At 48.1% G+C, this 18,865-nt stretch overlaps 1 protein-coding gene across 2 annotated transcripts in view; it reads left to right on the top strand.

The window, feature by feature from the left end:
* The first annotated feature begins 7,065 nt into the window (after positions 1-7,065).
* Positions 7,066-18,865, top strand: part of LOC144121187 (uncharacterized) — a 113,338-nt gene continuing 101,538 nt past the window's right edge. For both annotated transcript variants that reach the window (XM_077654259.1, XM_077654258.1), the window contains exon 1: positions 7,066-7,659. In XM_077654259.1, the coding sequence (XP_077510385.1) occupies positions 7,280-7,659 (380 nt within the window). In that variant the 5' untranslated portion in view covers positions 7,066-7,279. The remainder of the gene's footprint in view (positions 7,660-18,865) is intronic.

Raw genomic sequence — 18,865 nt, 5'->3', positions numbered from 1 at the left:
CTGATGCGCATATGGATGGCTTCCATGAACTCACGCGCGAGTTAATCGCTGTGCGTGAATAGGATGGTCGTTTTGTCAGAAAGCGGTTTGCGTTAGATTTCCTTTTTTTTTTCTTGTCGTTTGTGCTACAAGTGCGGCAGTGTTTAGGGAGATTATCAAGGGAATCTCCCCCGAGTAATCTTCGGTATTCTCCTAATCTTTCGTTGACGCATCGTCCAGTTTGGCCGATGAATAGTGCGCCACAAGATAACGGCAATTTGTACACAACCCCGCTGGCACAGGTAACGAACGGGGCTTTGTGTTTGATGCTGCATTCATTTTTTCTTTGTGCCGTCATTTCGCCTCGTTCTTCCATCCGGCTGTGCACCTGTGAACAGATCGCTCCCAACTTTCGAGGTGCGGAAAATACAATCGGAATGCTGTAACGCTCTGCTACATTTTTAAGTTCATGTGCCAATCTGTGCACGTATGGTATGACGGCAAAACTTCGACGCTCTGTTTCCCGCAGTTTGGGTCGCGACCCAGCCTTGATCCACCTTGCCAAGCTTCCACAAGCTTCCACGATTACATGCTGAGGGTATACGACGCTCTCTTTTTTCCTCTTCAACTGGGAAGCGACGCTTTCATTGATTGCATGTGGGCAAGACTTGGTGATGGCCGCCAGACCATCACCAAGTCAGAGCACCAGACCAGGGGAAGCTTGTACCCATTGTATCCCCGGTGGGTACCCGGCGGCACTGGGTATCGAACCCCGCACCTCCCGCATGCGAGGCGGATGCTCAACCACTTGGCCACCGCTGCGGTTGCAAGGACAAATCTAGGAACTGGAGCCTTCCATCTCTAGGCTGAGCCGCCGCGGTGGCTGAGTGGTTACGACGCTCGGCTGCTGGCCTGAAAGACGCGGGTTCGATCCCGGCCGCGGCGGTGGAATTTCGATGGAGGCGAAATTCTAGAGGCCCGTGTGCTGTGCGATGTCAGTGCACGTAAAAGAACCCCAGGTGGTCGAAATTTCTGAAGCCCTTCACTACGGCGTCTCTCATAGCCTGAGTCGCTTTGGGACGTTAAACACCCATAAAACCGAACCAAAACCATCTCTAGGTAATTCTACTGTGAAATCAAGACTATAAGGCCGCACTCCTTAAAAAGCTTTAGCACATTGACGACGGTGCGTTGCTGGTTGGGTTCAGATGACAACACTAAGTAGTCATCTAATTACCTACATGCCTTCAAAATTATCCGACCTGGTTTCTTTTCTATGGCTCTATCGACCTTAGCCAGAAAAATGTTGCTAAGGATGGGGACTACGCGAGACCCGATACAAACACCAGTTCGCTGTACGAAAAATTTCCCGTTCCACCCTATGACCGTTGATTTGAGATAAAACGTGAGTATCTCCAAAAGAGACCCAACAGATACACCCTATCGGGGCGCAAATGAGGCCTCGTCATTGTGCTCCGTAATGCATTCCTGGACACTTTATCATCTCGTTACTTGGCGTTGAGTAGTATAAGTCCTCAATGTCCACGCACAAAGCGGTACACTGTCCTGGGTTGCAGCTGCTGAGAAGACTCACCACTGCCTCAGAATTTGCAACCATGAATGGGTCCTCCACGCTCAGGCTCCACAGATGCTGCTGAAGGTACATGGCCATCAGTAATTGCCACGTGTTCCGCTCGGACACAATTGCTCGGAACGGAATTCCTTCCTTGTGGGTTTTTGCCGTAAAAAAAATGCGTCTAGATGAGGGTCTTGAGCCTTCTTGATGCCATTGAGCCTTCTTGAGCCTTCTTGATGCCATTGAGGCCTTGAGCCTTCTTGATGCCATTGAGGCCTTGAGCCTTCTTGATGCCATTGAGGCCTTGAGCCTTCTTGATGCCGCACATGCGGCCCCCGGCATGGCGCCCAGCTTTCTTTAGGGGTGTTCGCTTGGGAGAAGCTGTGTAAACCCCACTGCGCCCCTCGCGGGCTAGGCCCCAATTTCGAACGACCTCGCAGCCTGCTAAAGGTGGTAGGGCTCTCCGGCCAACGTGATCAGATCAGCAAAGCAGTAGCAAAAAAAAAAACATGGGTGTGGCCGTGACAGTGGCGGGGGGTTGCGGTCAATTCGCTCGCGGAGGTTCTTGTTTTTTTAAAAAAAAGCGCTCGTCTTTGTTTGTCTCGCTTGTCCTCGTTGTTACGCGCCATCTCCTTCAGTATGCATATCAACCAACTAGCCCAACCTTCTGCTCTCCTATTATCACCCCAGCGACTTTGAACGTGACGGTGACACTGACGAATGAAATTTCTTCCGCAAAACTGCTACGCCACTAAGCAAGTAGGTATTGCGGCAGAGCTCGCTCATGAGTGCAATAAACGCTTTTTATTCGAGAGATCAACAGTGCGTTCACACAAATAATTTTTCATCGTTTCAACTTTCAATTCAGAAATAAGCCGGCGCCTCTTTATACTGTGGTTCTTATCTATCTATTCACTATGTAACCTCACTGGGCAGCGAATGGTCCGCGGTAAAGAGCTTCGTCGGATTTTTCAATGCGGTCTGACCGCATGGAGATCGCATTTTGATTCTGTGAATGCATTATATATCGCGTATGATAATTAAATAAAAAAGGTTCTAAATAGCGATTTAAATAAATAACAAATATGTATATTGTACCTACAGTTTGCAGTGCCTACGAAGGCCACAAAGGGCTACGCGCAGAAGCCTAAACAACACCCATTTCTCTTCTCCATGCCAGGTTTGGGTCATTTTATTTGAGACACCCTATACATTGCACCTCCGGTGCACCTTTTCATAGCGACGTTATATAAGTGTCGGCTCTGACGTCATTCCATTGTAGTGAGGAGAGCCAAAGGTGAGCGCCAAATTCTGGGAAAATGACGCAGAGTCCTTTACTTTCGTCTGATTTCTAACAACCAAAGCCGGAGGTTCCAAGCACTGCACGTAATTAGGAGCACCGGGTCCGGGCCGCATTTCTGTGTCTAAGTAGCGTAGGCTATGCCGGTATCGGGGACTTGCCAGACACATTATGCAGTTTTAAAAAAGGGGTGATCTAACGATGATGATGATGATGATGATGATGATGATGATGATGATGATAATAATAATAATAATAATAATAATAATAATAATAATAATAATAATAATAATAATAATAATAATAATAATAATATTAATAATAATAATAATAATTGTTTTTTTTGGAAAGGAAATGGCGCAGTATGTCCCGTATATCGGCGGACACCTGAACCGCGCCGTAAGGGAAGGAATAAAGGAGGGAGCGAAAGAAGAAAGAGGTGCCGTAGTGGAGGGCTCCGGAATAATTTCGACCACCTGGGGATCTCTAACGTGCACTGACATCGCACAGCACACGGGCGCCTTAGCGTTTTGCCTCCATAAAAACGAAGCCGCCGCGGTCGGGTTCGAACCCGGGAACTCCGGATCAGTAGCCGAGCGCCCTAACCACTGATATCGATTATGGTCAAAGGGGAATATTAGGGCGCCTGGCACTCTTGTTGCAAACGTTTACTCCCTTCCTCCATCTCGTCCCGTTTGCAACAATAGTGCCAGACGCCCTAATATCGATTATGGTCAAAGGGGAATATTAGGGCGTCTGGCAATCTTGTTGCAAACGGGACGGGTGGAGGGAAGGGAGTAAATGACTGGGGGACACTTGCGGAGATAAGCCTGCAGACCTCGACTCCTTATTAAGAAATTCGGAGCATTGCAGCAAAATAAAAGTTGTCATTAGGATTCGACCAGAAGAGTAGCACCCTGACCGGCTATAGTGATCGGTTTTGCAAAATCTGGCACCGAGATGAAGACCTGTTAATAGCGATCGTACTGGAGGCAGCAGGCGGTGTCTTTGGTGCCATCGAAACACGTCGCACGGGTGGCGATGCCGAAGTATAAACCAAGGCGTCCAGATGGTCGTCCTAGGATATCGCCTAGAAAGTTAGGTGATGAAAAGACTGCGTGGCGCCCACAGAGGACACCCGAAGCCGATGGTCTACAAATTATGATTACTGTGCGAGTAGCAAATGCAACATTCAGCTCTTTGTGTGAGCTGAAATGCTTGTTTGGGGGGGGGGGGGGGGGGGGGGGGGGGTCGGCCGATATGTGCGATTCAAAGAAAGTATCCGCGGCAATCGCATTTAGGCAACCAGCTGACACTTGAGCGCCCTCTCTAACAGTGATCCGCTACCGCGCGGCGAACAATGTAGCCCACTTTCGTGGAGCGAAAAATCGATTAGGAAGGAGGGGGAAAAAAGGATTGCGCGCGTGGTTCGACTCTCGTGACATAGATGGCTCCACTCGTCGCGCAATCTCTGGTCCCACGGCAGGGGAGAAAGTAAACGGGGTTGTGGAGGGGGGGGGGGGGGGGGGGGGGGTTGAAAAACACCTTCTGGACAAAGAAACGTCAAGAATTGCGTTGAGCAGATAAGGCCCACCCAGTCGCCCATACCAAGAGCCACCCATTAATCCGCCTTGTCCCGAGGCGACCCTTCTTCCCACACTCCCATCTTCCATCTAAATTTAGAGGAAAGAGTGAGTGTAATGAGGTAGCGCGCTAATTATTATTGCGCAACCGAAGAATCAAAGAAACGGAAACAGTGAGCGAACATCATTTATAAGCACAAAGATCGTTCACGACACTGCACAAGATAAATATTTGTGTGCCTAGATCTAAACTGTTCCGAGCCCGTTTGTAGAAAAGCAACAGCGCGTCTAGAGCTACAAGTAACCGTTGTTCGCCCCATCTGTCTGGTCCGTTGTATACCAAAATGGATATTAACGTATCTCTTCCTGCCAAAGCTGGTTCGCGGATGCCTGGCATGCGGTACCTGTCCGCTGCAAGCTGTTTCCAAACAACCAAAAAGTTCCTGAATGGACTAACGCCTTCCCCCTTACCAGCAGATTACTGTAAGTGTGGTTTAGCATTTCTGTGAGACGACGCTGCCTCGTTAATTTAGCGAAAGCGCTTCGCTAGAAATGCTGTTTTCTCTCAAGGGTTTCGCTAGTTCAGAGGAGTCTCACCGAGCCCGCCACGCGTCATCCGGTTTTGCAACAAGGCGGCACGGACGTTTATTCTTATTTCTACTATTCTTGAGTTTCCTAGAGCAGTATGAAAGCGCCCAAGAAGGCCTTTTGCGTCGATTGCAACGAACTACATGCAGTGCGTTATGGATAAGATGATCGCGTTTGTAGGCTTTGCCCGCGTGGCACATTGCGCTCTAAGCACGCTTTTGAACTCAAGTATAAAAATAAGGAAAGAAGGAATGGCGTAGCCCTGCGCTTCCTTGGCGTTAGCACTCGTTATGACAGAAAAGTACACGTCCCATTATCAGCTGTTGGTGAACTTACTACTGCCCCCGTCCGCACTTTTCAACACGAGCTCTCCCCAAGGCTGGGAAGTAGCCGAGTACGAGACATGCACTGCCTTAACCGCAATACCAGAAAAAATATTCAAGCAGACGAAACTGGGGAAGGAAGACGCGTATACCTTTATTTAAACCTCGCACCGAGATACGAAGTTGTGTCAAGGAACACCACCTGAAACCGAAGTAATATTGCTCATAGTGACATTATATGGGTGCACGTGCTGTGCACAAACCTTACGCATGGAGAAGGCCAAGTCAAGCACACAGCTCGAAACCACCTCGGGTTTAATAAATCTGTAAAAAGTAAAACAGTACGTGACATACACACAGCAGGTCGCACGCAAAAACACTGCCCTACCGTTTGCATGAGAACGTAGAGTTGTGCGTGGAGGGCAGAGGAAGTTGAGCATTCGAAGGCGGGCCGCAGTGAAACACGCAAAAAACGAAGCAAGGACGACGGGTTAGCTCCCTCCCACTGAGAAACAATGGAGGGCTATGGCTGCTCAGGGAAGCCGCGATCGAGAGCAGCCCGCCCAGAGTGGACGAAACAATGGCAGGAGAGATCGAAAGGGCTAGAACGTGAGACGCAGGAGATATTAGGAGGCGGACCGTTACAAATCAGGTGCGCCTACCGCGAATCCACGGTGCGCGCCGTTGGGCCTATCTAGCGGAGTACCATCGACGTCAGATTCAGCGCGGCGCCGGCAACTAGGTCACGCGAAGCACCACTCACGAAACGGCGCACATCAGGAACGAAGGCGACTCAGCGGTGAGCAACCGACGCGAGTTCGCGAGAGACGTAGAACACGTGAAGAACATCACCGACACGGAGAAGGATAACCAAACCCCCACGCGAAGCGTAGCGGTCACCGGACAAATAATCGTCTTCCTCTTGCATCGAAAGGCCCCCAAAGCTTCCGGCGAGGGAACGGTGCCGCGACTACCGACTGAAGGCGGTGGAGAAACGGCGGCGCTGCCGACGCCCCAACACGTCATCCTCGACGTCATTTAGATGCTCCTCCTACGGGCCCCGCCTTTACCATCCGCGGGGGAGGGTGACGGCGGCGGCGGCTTTCGTGTCGACCGCGCCAGCTTGACTTTTAGAAAAAAAGAAAAAGCGCTCCTTTTTAGACGCTCGAGAAAAATTCGAAAGCATCGGTTTCGATCGCCCTCGCGGGAGTAGATGTCTACTCTCTTCTTTCATCCGAGTTGGTTCAGATCGAGGTATATATTTACATACCTCCGGCAACGGACAATGTCGCTCGCTATCGCGCACCCTCGCTAAACGGCGTCGTAGGTTCGAGGGCATCAGCGATGTACAAGAAAAGAAAAAAGAGCGAAGGAGAGGGGCTCGCTCAGCTGGTGTCGCCGCCTCGGAACGACGGCTGCCGCGAGGGAGGCGAGGTGAGGGGGTGGTGGCGGCGGCGGCGTCGGAGGTGGCGGATTCGACGCCCCTCTCATTATCCGGGCCGGTCGCTCCCTGGGGCCGGCGAATGGCGGCGTCTCGGGGGCCACGTCACGGCCCCGGCGCCGCTTTGGCGGCGGCGGCGGCGCCCCCGACGCGAGAATAGCTAATCACCACCGCCACCCCCCCTCCTTTGCTGTCGCCCCCCATGCCAGTCCACCGCGTGTGAGGGCCCGCGGTGCGTCGGGGGGGCCCGTCATTTTCGCGCGGTGTAGGCACGCCTCCGGGCCACAACGGCGCGTCGCTCTCTCTGCACGCGCCTCTCTTGTGTGCCTCTGCGCGCGTGTGTGGTGTGTGCGTGTGTGGCGTGTGTCGGTGTCGCGTCGCGCGCCTGGCGAGCGCCCCAGAGCCGTGGCGGCTGAGCACGGTGACAGCCGAGCGGCGGGTTGCCCCTCGCTGCCTGCGCCGCCGCCGCCGCTGCCTCCGGCGCTGGAGATGCGCTCCTCGCCGGCCGAAGCCGCCGCTGCCGCCGCCGCCGCCATGGCTTTCCAGCCGTTCCTGCGACCGGCGCCGCCGGACTTCTCGGTGCACTCGCTGTTGAGCGGCGCCGCGGCCGGCGCGCAAGCCCCGTACTTGCCGCTCGCCGCCGGATTCCCCGCGCTCTTCCCCAAGTTGGGCCCGGGACCCCCGCTGTCTGCCGAGGAGATTCTCGCCGCGGCAGCCGCCCACCGCGGACCCCTGCTACGACCGCCTCCGGGGCTCGAGCCCGAAGACGACGGTGTGCAGGACGACCCCAAAGTGACGCTAGAATCTAAGGACCTGTGGGAGAGGTTTCACGCGTTCGGCACCGAGATGGTCATCACCAAGTCTGGCCGGTGAGAGTCAAAAACGTCCGTTGTCCTTCCACTGTGCTCCTGCGTTTTTTGGCTCTTTGATGCCTTGTTCTTCCGTAAGTGCTTCGCATTCGTCTGACGTACCGGCCAGTGACTAGCACTCTTTTGGCTTGAGGACAGTATGTAATAGTTGCTGAGGTCGTACAAGGCGTATCGTGCTACACCATTCCGTCGCAAAGTGCCAGAAATGTAGTAGCGGCCAACGTACAGCTACCTCGGTTGAGATTAGCGATATGCAAAGTAGCTTGTAGCTGTCGCAACATACATGGCAATGACGCCAGCGCGTGGTTCATGGAAGCGTGCGGCCACTTGTGCAAGTCCATTGCGACGTGCCAACACGACGCGCTTCCCTGATCATGGAAATATGTCGTGAGCCGCGTGGAATCCTCAGCACGTTATACCTGGCAGTAGGAACTTTTTATCGCCCCCAAAACTCTTCGGAATGCAGATGTGGATGGTACTGTTCGGCTTTGACGCAATCGTACTTCTCGGTACGAACCGTCCGTGTTTTGAACGACGTGAAGGGATACTATCACTGAGCCACTTTGATAGCCTATACTCCCAACACATCAGTATCGAGCTCAGCATTTACCTTGCTGGTAAGAGCTGCAGTTGATTAGCAGTATGTGATTCAGTGCAATCGGTTGTCGCAATTGGGATGGTACAAGAAAGACCAATATGAAAGGAGACGATTAGTTCCAAACTAGAACCAGATTTATCTCCCATCTTTATCAACTTTAGATTAAAAAAAAACTACTCGCAAAAAGAAACAGCATGCTCCTCAGTCATGCTCGCCCAGTAATCGTTAACTGTATTTTATTAAGTGTTTCTTTTGACAATGTTTCGACCTGTACAAGCGTGCTAGCGAAAGCAGACATCCTGCGAATAAGCTTGGCTGCGGAAGGAAAAACTTACCCGACTTTCTCATTTCTAAGTTCGTATCGAACTAAACGTCCTCACGCGATGACTTTGTCTGTGTTTATTGTCATGGGCGTGGTCATTCAAGCAAGAAACGTTCAAGGAAAATGGAAACAATTTTAATTTACATGAATCAGACTATACACAATGTTGTTGGGAAAAAAGTAGAGAAAAGCTGCTCAACTCCAATTTGACTCGCCCCAGTGTAGTTAACAATATTGCAGAAGGTTGGAAAAGGCAGTAAAAAAAAATGCCAGTAAAAAATCACATCCCGCAGTATATACAATTTCGGAAACTATAACTTCTATATATAGTTGTGTGAAAGCGTATCTTGGATGCACCAGCACCCGTCAAGTGGTGCAACCTATAATGTTTATCATCTCATGATCTATAACGTCGTTCCCAGTATGCATGGTCTGGTGGTCTTCCTGCTGAATGTTCTACGGTGGTATGGTGTCGATGTGTTTGGCATGCAGTTGAAGTGCATGCATGGAAGTGCAGTCCACTAGGATCAATGATTGCGCCGACATTTTAACTAATATCTTCCGCTATCAGGGTACTTGAGAGATGAATCATGAGGAGCAGCTGCCTGAGACTATTAACATAGCTGTGGGTGCTAAGTAGCTGAACGGCTGTTTTCACCAGCATCTGAGTGTACTTACATGTTCATTGATTGGTCTTTCCTCAAACGTCAGCAAGCGCTCGAAGCATAGAGAAACGGTTATTGTGAGGAAGTTGTTCCACGTAAACGTGACAAGATTTCCTTCAAGCCATTCGATTGGGTGAGCACATGTAAACATACATAGGAACAACACGAAAGGGAACCTGCGAACGCGTGTCCTTGCGAGCTGGTCATGGCTGTTGTAATAACTGCTGGCACGCCCCTACGCTTTTGTGGATCGTGTACTTTAATTAGCAACCGAGATAATGTGTGCAGAACCGCCCATTCAGGGGCGTATTATAGCATCTATTAATCAAGGAGATGGTCTTGAAGTTGCTACTGTTCTCCATGCTGGAGGCGCAAGCCACTTCTCAAGCATTCGTTGTTTACATCAGCCAAAGCACGCTGCTGGCTCGCTTCGATGCAAGCACTGATGCGTTTCCCTTTAATATTGTTTCCATCATTTACATCCGCCTCATGCATTATTGCACGGACAACAATAACCGTATTTTATCGCTCCAAACACCTTTCAAATAAACATGTTTCAAAATGTAGCTAAGCTATGCGCTATGAAACGATACAAGAGCCTTTCAAATAAAGCGGTTGAAGTGGCAGTTCGCGAAGTTGGGGCTCATGCGGCTGCATAACTTAACCGCTATGAAAAGAACCAAGTCAAGTGTGTCGTATTTACTCCACAAGCAGGTAGCCTTGACAATATTACGAAGCCACGAATAAGACACCTCTTTAGAAACCTGATATTGCATTGAGCATATTGCATGCATATACCCGCATGAATGCGGTTCAAACATACAGTTTCTTGCCATGACGCAGGACTTCCTGTTTTTGAAATCACTTCGCTCCTCATTAATTGTGTCCGCACGGGGAAATCAATGTCAGGCGCTCGCTTCAAGCGCGGAACCAACGCAGCTGCAACATGCACACACCAGGCGAGCGCTCGTTATGGATCATGAAAAGAAGTGGATGTATGATTGGGAAAACATACATATTCACGAATTTCTGCACTGCCTTTTCTTCCTATTGCGGGATGGCACGTGGGTGGCGCGCGAAAGATGCAAGGGCACTTGCATAGATCGGAAAACTTTTTCAATGAAGAATGCAAGAAAGGTTGGCCGTCGGTCACTGAAATTGCTGATTATATAACGTTGCGATCACGTATAGTTACATTGTATCAATTTACAGCGATGGAATGAATAGCTTGCCATCCAGCACCCACCATGTTGTATCCGAGGGTCTCATGAACATTGAGACTCGGATGCTGCCGCCCGCCGCGTCTCTCCATCGACCCTTTGAAACCCGAGTCTCAGTATCTGGACAGCAGAATTCAATCGACGAAATTTTGACGCTGTAGCGTTAAGGATCTTGTGTCGCAGAAAATCCTGCGCCGTCGTCGGTGTCGTTGACAGTAAGCGAAAAAATATGCGCAAAATCCCCGGGGAGACAACTTAAGAGGCAGGTCACCTATGTCACGCAACCCTGTGGCGTCATCGCAACCTGCCCACCGGATTGTGAACAAACTGCGCACCGTGGGAGGTGGCAGCTAAATTAAGAGCAACATAGATCGCACAAGTCCCGCCAGTGGCAGCACCTGCCATAGAATGGCAGTGGGCCGCCGCTTATTAACCGCTGCACCACTGTGCCAGGAGTGGTATGAGGACTTTCATGGATCTAAGAATGTTAAGTAAAGAATGACCAATTCCGCATATATGAGCATTACCCCGTTAGCTATTGCGTCATACCCTTAAGGTGTCGCGTTAGTGTCCCCTCCAATTTTTTTCGCGCAGCATGAGAGCCGACGGAGTCCGAATTGCCTTCGCCTCATGGAATTCTGTAACGTGACAGAAACCTAAAAACACTGACGACTCTTTTTTTATGGCGGAAGCCTTAAATGGCTCATACTCGCGGTGACTGTCCGTCCTGTCACGGGACCTCACGGTGTCCGTCCGTTACATCCTAGGTCGCGTGACCTTGTCACGTGATCACAACCTGCCAACTGGACTGTTAGCAAACTGCCCACTGTGGCGGGTGGTACGTGTGATCAGCCGCCAAGCAACAAATGCGCATGCGCAGCGTGACGTCACCGCTCAAATTCAAATCAGTGCAATGAGTCGCAAACGGCTTTCGCCTTCCCGCAGTGTCTTAGTGTCTCCAACGATTTTTCTTGTGTTTTGCCTTCATTAAAGGTTTAATGGAGGGCCATATTAGAGTTTTGCTTGGCATTTAAACTACGACTCACTACGACCCTAATCTCTCCGTCAGTTCTGCAAGTAATAAGTTGCGAGCGATCAATTTTGTTTTTATTTTCTCAATGTAGTCTTTCAAAGTTGTAAAAGCTGTTGCGCCATGGATGGTCCGGTTCCCGTTTGATCTGCTGATCTAACAGCAACTGCAGTCTCGAAGGGTTCTTGCACCACAGGTATACACCCTGTCGCAAACGTCTTGCTTTCCTGACGACAATGGCCACGCCGGGAATTTAGGAGTATCTGGGCAGCTTTTTGGCAAAATGTGAATATAAATTTTAGCACACAAATCGCCAACTAAATAAAAAAAAATGTTATGTGGCTACACCACAAGAAGACCCGTCCACATTGCGTAATTCTTGAATGACCAACAGAACATGTCTTCTGGCGCAGTCGACCACATCGTGCAGCCGCCATCGGGATGCCGTGTAGCTGAAAGGAAGAAGATAACAAAATTTTGTTGCCTAACATATATATATATATATATATATATATATATATATATATATATATATATATATATGTTAGGCAACAAATGAACTGAATTTTATGATGAGTGAATGCATAACCCAAACAAGAATTTCACAATACATCATCGACATTGCATGTAGTGTCTCTATCAGCGTTTTCTTTTTTTGTTTTAAAAAAAACAGTTGCGAGCAGATAATCACTCACAGCTAGCTTTTCAAGAAACACTTCTATTCTTTGGGTAGCTAGATTTCGGTTAGCAGATTATTTTTGGCGCACGAAATTGTTTCACCCACCTTCAGGTGTTCACAGGGTTATACAAAAGCACTTTGCACCGAATCGCAGCACCATGCACTGGGCGCGCTTCATTGTATCAACGTCACAAAGCACGGCAGGCAGCTTTATCCGCTTTACGAATTTTAAAGTCCGCACATAAAGCTTCTCCTCGTTTTGACATATTTCACGCCTCGCTGCAGCGAACTTCCGGAGAACGATCACTGCATGCAGTAAGCTGTCGTATATATGTACAGCACTTTTGAAGTTATTTCCCTTAATCCATCATCATAAACTGCACAGTGCGATACCGCTATTTTATGCAGTGCTGCGAAAGTCTCCTCTCCTGATCCATCATCATAAACGAACGCGGGGCATCTCCTAAATGTCATTTATCTACTGAGACCTGCTACAGCGCGCACAGGTTGCGATACATACTTGTCACGACGAAGTTTCCAAAGGGAATAAGTGCAAAATTCTCGGCCGATGCCGTTGTGTGTATATGGAGTGTACCGACAACTGTTCCAGCCATGCATGTCTTCGTCCTTGGCAGTTTTGTCTTGATGTGCAGTCTTCCCGGTGACACTTCGTGCCTCACCGCTTGCTCCTCCTTGTATGTTTTCTCGAGAGTTACCAACCTACTTGAAGATTCGATCATGCACGGGCGGGTGATCGGGCTCGGTAGAAATTGAAAACTCAATGGTTTCTAAGCTGGCTTGTCGTTATAACCAATATTCCTATCCCTGTGAGGGCACCGGAAATTCGCTAAAACCTCGACGTCTTCTCGGCCGGATGTTTCGCCCTTCAGGATAAGCGGCGCGTATACTGAGTGCTCAAGATAAGCTTGGTCTGCTAGCGCTTTAAAACTAGATGTCAAGAGGATATACTGTGAGGTGTTCTTGGAAGAAAACTTTCGTGGGCTGGAGAGCGCGTGTGCGGTGACTCGGTGAAGCGCAGGAACTGAGCCCCGTGAAGAGCCAAGCCGACTGTCAGGTACCCACCCGTTTCCAATGGGCGTAGGCTTACCTGGCATGGTGCTGGGCTTCTCTACGGCGAAAGGCCTGGGAAAGGGGTCTTCGACATCGCGTTGTGTAGACAAAGCATCTTGTGCCATGGCATTCTTTGACCTAAGCTTCCCTCGCGCCAGATTCACCATCGTCAGGAAGCCCTGTATATATATTTCGTTGGGAACTCTGTCATCGACACCGTCTGAATGCTGTGTTTCCGCGCAGTTTTCCGGTTAGGAGGAGAAATCCATCCGTGAGTAAACTGTGAGAGCTACGATTCGACTGAAACTCAAAACTTGAGAATATTCTTTGTGAGCATTCACCCTTGTGATTACACTGGGGCGAAAATACAAAAAAAAATATTTGCTATATTATCTGAACGCCACTGTGCAGATATTTGTGCGATAGGTCACCAAGGACGCACCCGCGCTAACGTAACCGGCATAGCATCGCTGGTTTCAGGACAGTGTAAGGAACAATATAATATGTAGTCAGGGCAGAAAATTTCATGAAGGCTACGGTCTAGCGTAGAGTCTTCATACATTCCCGGACTCACTAACGTTTCACTTATCTGCATCATGCCTGTGATACCTTTCGAGCTGCAGTCCATGGCCTGTTATCAGCGGTCGCTTCACGTCTTGCAGCTGTGACTATAGCACTTCAACAGGCGCGGCAGAACCACGCGTCAAAACAGTTTTCGGGCTGTGAGATGAATGCACTGATCCACCGGGTCATAATGATCGTACACTGTGATCTAATGTTCTAATTGAACGTGGTCAATCCTTTTTTCGTGCAGACGAATGCACAAAGATGCTTGTTTTATTAAATTTCATTTTATTGTCCTGGAAGACGCGAACAGCGACATTTCATGATTTCATGGAAAGGGTGGCGAAGGGGGGAGGAGTTCAGGAAAATCATTCTGCCAAACCAATTCAGGAAAATTCTCAATACTTTAATGTACAGTGAAAAGGCAACTCTATATTATTTGGATAATTGTCTAATTTAGAGGACATGGTAAAAAACGATTATTAGATGTTCTTGCGTGCAAACAGGATATATCTTAATACGCTCCGAAGGTGTGGCTTCGCAAAAATTTTCTGACCACTACAGAAACCTCACTAGCCTTCTTTTTTTTTTAACGTTGATAGTTGTCGATGGTGAATGCTGCAGTTCATGGAAAAAAAACGCACACATTATTTTACTTGTTCGTTCTTGTTCAGCAGCATAATCGGAATACAGTCCCGAGGCCAATCGGACGAGGCCAAATGAATGTAGCGGCCCTTCGGCGGCATGATGATAGAGGCACACGTGTATGTGTATACCGATGTGTACACGGGAGACAATAACAGCCGCGCATGCAGTGCTCCGAATTCAAATGAGATACGTGCGCATGCGCCGCAGTTTGTTTGCTTAATACTTCGTAGGTTGTGCCTCTCTTCGCCAAACCGGTGATGGGAAAAACTTACGCAATAACGGTCTTGCAAGCTTCTGAGCAACGTGTGATGATGACTTTAAGCAGTAACACATTGTTGCCAGTGCGCATTTCTTTCTTTCTTTCTTTCTCTCTTTCTTTCTTTCTTTCTTTCTTTCTTTTCTCTCTCTCTCTCTCTCTTTCTTTCTCTCTTTCTTTCTCCCTTTATTTCTTTCTTTCCTTCCTTCGAATTCCATGGGCGCTCAACTAAACATATGTGAAAATCAATGCCTTGCAAAATTCCTCGCAGCTGATAATGGAAGTCGCTTTTTGAAGTGACATTAGCAGGAGTTTCCCTCAAAGACAGAACAAAGAAAGCGGTGAGGAGGGAAGAAGGTGTGGAATCGTGCCAATTAACTTTGGCCGTGGACAATTAAAGGGTGAGGACAGGCGCAGGGTTGCTGCTTCGATGGGGGATCGAACGAGAGAAGGGGTTGATAGAATTAAGCGTGTTTTACCTTTGTTAGCCCAAGAATCCTCCTCCTCCTCCTCCTCCTCCTCCTCCTCCTCCTCCTCCTCCTCCTCCTCCTCCTCCTCCTCACTTCGGCCTTTCGCAACGAATCCTACGCATTCGCAATTGATCCAAATCACATAGATTTTCGGACAAACGATGACTAGCTGCTGCTGCTGCTCGCCTATTCCAACGCCAGCACATGTTGGATGCCTCTTCCTATGGCGGTGAAGTAATCGCGTATACCGCGTCATCCGCAGGCAGCCTCCGTGTATAACTGTTACGACCACATCGCCCTCTGCGCTCTCAGTTCAGTCTGCAAGTGAAATTAATTAATGACGCGCCGCTTCGACGCCAGCTGCGTAACGAGCGAAATAACAGGGACGGTGCCTTGCGAAATCATTTGTACGTGTGCGTATGCCAGAAGGGGAGCTAACGTGAGCTAAGAGCTAGAAAGAAAAGGAAAGTCGGTAATATTACTCGAATAAATCCAAAACATTACTGCTTCCAACGACGCCATAGGGCCTCACAAAAAAGAATATAACTTATTTTGCCCTGGGCCTTTATTGGGTCGGCGTTAATAACCTCTTCCTTTAATTAGAATCACTGGACATGTAGGTTGTTTCAATCCTATACAGCTGTTGAGAATTTCAAGAAATATTTTTGTAAGTACAGGCTTCGTCGAATTTTTCTCGGACTTTTGCAAAGAACGCCTCGGAGATTCTGGATTTCGTCGCCACGGCGCCGTAATCACTTTCGAGATAAGGCGCACCGTCGTGAAAACTAGTTTAATTCCAGTTTCCTTACCGTGGACAATCACCTTTGGTATCGGTAGTGTTGATTGCGATGTAATAGTTAATTTTCCATAAATTAAAGAATACTCGTGCTATACTTCGTCTGCGGACGACCGCCGACAATGCTTATTCAAGTGTCGCAACACGTGGCATGTAGTACTTCTTTTGTTCAAAGAATTGCCAGTGTTGCATTAAAAAGAAACACCTGAACTTACGGCGGTCGAGTAGGGCGCGATTGCATTCGGGCGCTCTTCCGAACGTATGGCAGCTCCTGCATCCTCCTTTCCCTTTTTCGTTGCATCTCACTCTCGCTTTTTTTTTTCTCTAGCTTTCTGCCTCCTGATTACTCTTTTTTTACTTTTTTACTTTTTTACTTGCCCCGCCGCGGTGGCTGAGTGGTTAGGGCGCTCGACTACTGATCCGGAGTTCCCGGGTTCGAACCCGACCGCGGCGGCTGCGGTGTTATGGAGGCAAAACGCTAAGGCGCCCGTGTGCTGTGCGATGTCAGTGCAAGTTAAAGATCCCCAGGTGGTCGAAATTATTCCGGAGCCGTCCACTACGGCACCTCATTCTTCCTTTCTTCTTTCACTGCCTCCTTTATCCCTTCCCTTACGGCGCGGTTCAGGTGTCCAACGATATATGAGACAGATACTGCGCCATTTCCACTCCCCCCAAAACCAATTATTACTATTACTTTTTTACTTTAATAATATTTTTTTTTTTCAGTTCCGCACGAATTTCCCATTGCAGCCCAGATAAAATGCCGTCTGAACCGCTTGGGTATCAGAAGTCCGCCGCCGACCGTTCCAGTGAAAAGGGAGAGTGCATTCAATCCATTATCCGTGCGCTTGTCAACTCGCTCGGGCGCATGGCCTCGTTATAAGCGCAGCGCGACAAAATAAAAATTTTGTACATGTCCAGAAGAAAGAAGAGTAATGAATTTGATGGGAAATTTAACGCACGCGAGAAAAATAAATGAGATTTGTGCTCAGAGCACTTCCATCGATCGCAGGGTCACATAATATAAAAAATGGTGAGATGCCCGTCGCATTACACTGTTATAGTTCCATGCCCATCGCAGTCAACATACCAACGCTGGCACCGGCAATTCTTATATTTTTAATGATTTATTTATTTACGTGTATCTTACATGCCTCAAGAGAGGCATTGTGTAAAGGGGGTCAGATACAAAAGTTTGTGTAAAACAGGTTAGAAATCAAAAGCATAATAAAAGTACAGCAAAACAAAACAAAAACAAGTGAGCACAGATCATAGGGCATTGCAATTCACTAGAGGTTATGATCCATAGCGCAGCAACAAAACAGGGGACAAACACAAGCGCTTAACTTCCACTAAGGCTTTATTTGGTGCACACAGAATTTATACATGAAGAAAAGAACGATACCAGTCAGATTAGACAAGATAATTTGTGAACAAAAGCTTAAAAAGCACATGCAACACATTTCACCGGTTGGCATACTGCTCCGAGTCCTTTTAAGCTTTTGTTCACAAATTATCTTGTCTAATCTGACAGGTATCGTTCTTTTCTTCATGTATAAATTCTGTGTGCACCAAATAAAGCCTTAGTGGAAGTTTAGCGCTTGTGTTTGTCCCCTGTTTTGTTGCTGCGCTATGGATCATAACGCATACCCACTAGCCCGAACCATCATCTTGTTAAGTTATATCACTAGAGGTGATGTGAAGTACAAGACAATTATGCGCCATGGAACAAAAATAGGGGAAATGCACAAAGTACTACACAAAAGCAGACTAACATTTCAGCTATACGTGAGGACAACTGCGCATGAGCAGAACCAACGAGGAAATGTCCTCAAGTGGATGTAAACAAAGTTACATGAATCATGAGTATAGGAATGGCATGACATATATGAATGACATCTCGGCATCGGTTACATCACGACTCCTTATAGCAAATGGCAACACACCATTGAGAAGGCAATAACATTAGAAAGGCCATTGCGTCGCCTTTTTTTTTAATAGCTCAAAGTGAGGGCACCGTCATTCGAGCCAGCAACCAATCAGGGAGCCGAGAGGGACTAGCGTCTCAGCTGCTGAAGCAATGCCCGAGAATACGCCCGGTAGTTCGGAGCGGCAGCTACAGCGGAAAGCCTATTCTGCAGTCGTCTTTGTCACGCATACCCAACAACTCTGGACAAAAGCATTTTTTGAATCGGAAAGAATTGACGAGCACAATTTTTTCATATGTTGTAAGATTTCACTAAAACAATCAATATATCCGCAGATGTTCCGTCGGTAGCCTTGCATTTCTTTTTCTCATTAACATTTAAGAAGAATGAACCATTGACTCCAATTTTTCTATGCCAGTATCTTAGTTTCCCGATTTTCAAAATTATTGCCCTAGAATGTTGGACTTGTACGTCGTATATTGTGCCAAAAAATACCAGTTATTCTTTGCGAGCTCATATGTGCCTTCCTTCATCCATGCATGTTAAAATATTTGTTACAACTAACGAAATCATGCCAGTGTCACGATCATCACTCCTTATGAGGAATGACCATATAAAAGAGCACCATCATTACCACATGCATTTTGTATACGAACAGACTACGTAAGTATAACGAAATTACATATTTTCAAGTTATGTATAGCACCTCGTACTCGGAGCCCTGCTCGTGTGCAAAGAGCGATTATGCACGTAATCGCGGTCACACCAATAATATTAATGATTTGTGTATGTATGCCTTGATAAATGTCTTGTCGCAGTGCGGTTTCAATCCAGTCCGATCGAGATTCAACGTACACTCAACACAAGCTCAGATGGCGTTTTCTGCCGGATATGTCTCCGACCGAGCGCACTTGCGCATCATGCATGGTCATATCTGAATGTTCGAATTAGAACATTCC

This window comes from Amblyomma americanum, chromosome 2 (assembly GCF_052857255.1).
Source record: "Amblyomma americanum isolate KBUSLIRL-KWMA chromosome 2, ASM5285725v1, whole genome shotgun sequence".
Lineage (NCBI taxonomy): Eukaryota > Metazoa > Arthropoda > Arachnida > Ixodida > Ixodidae > Amblyomma > Amblyomma americanum.
The sequence above is the reverse complement of the archived record's forward strand: the minus strand, read 5'-3'. Positions and strand labels throughout refer to the sequence as shown.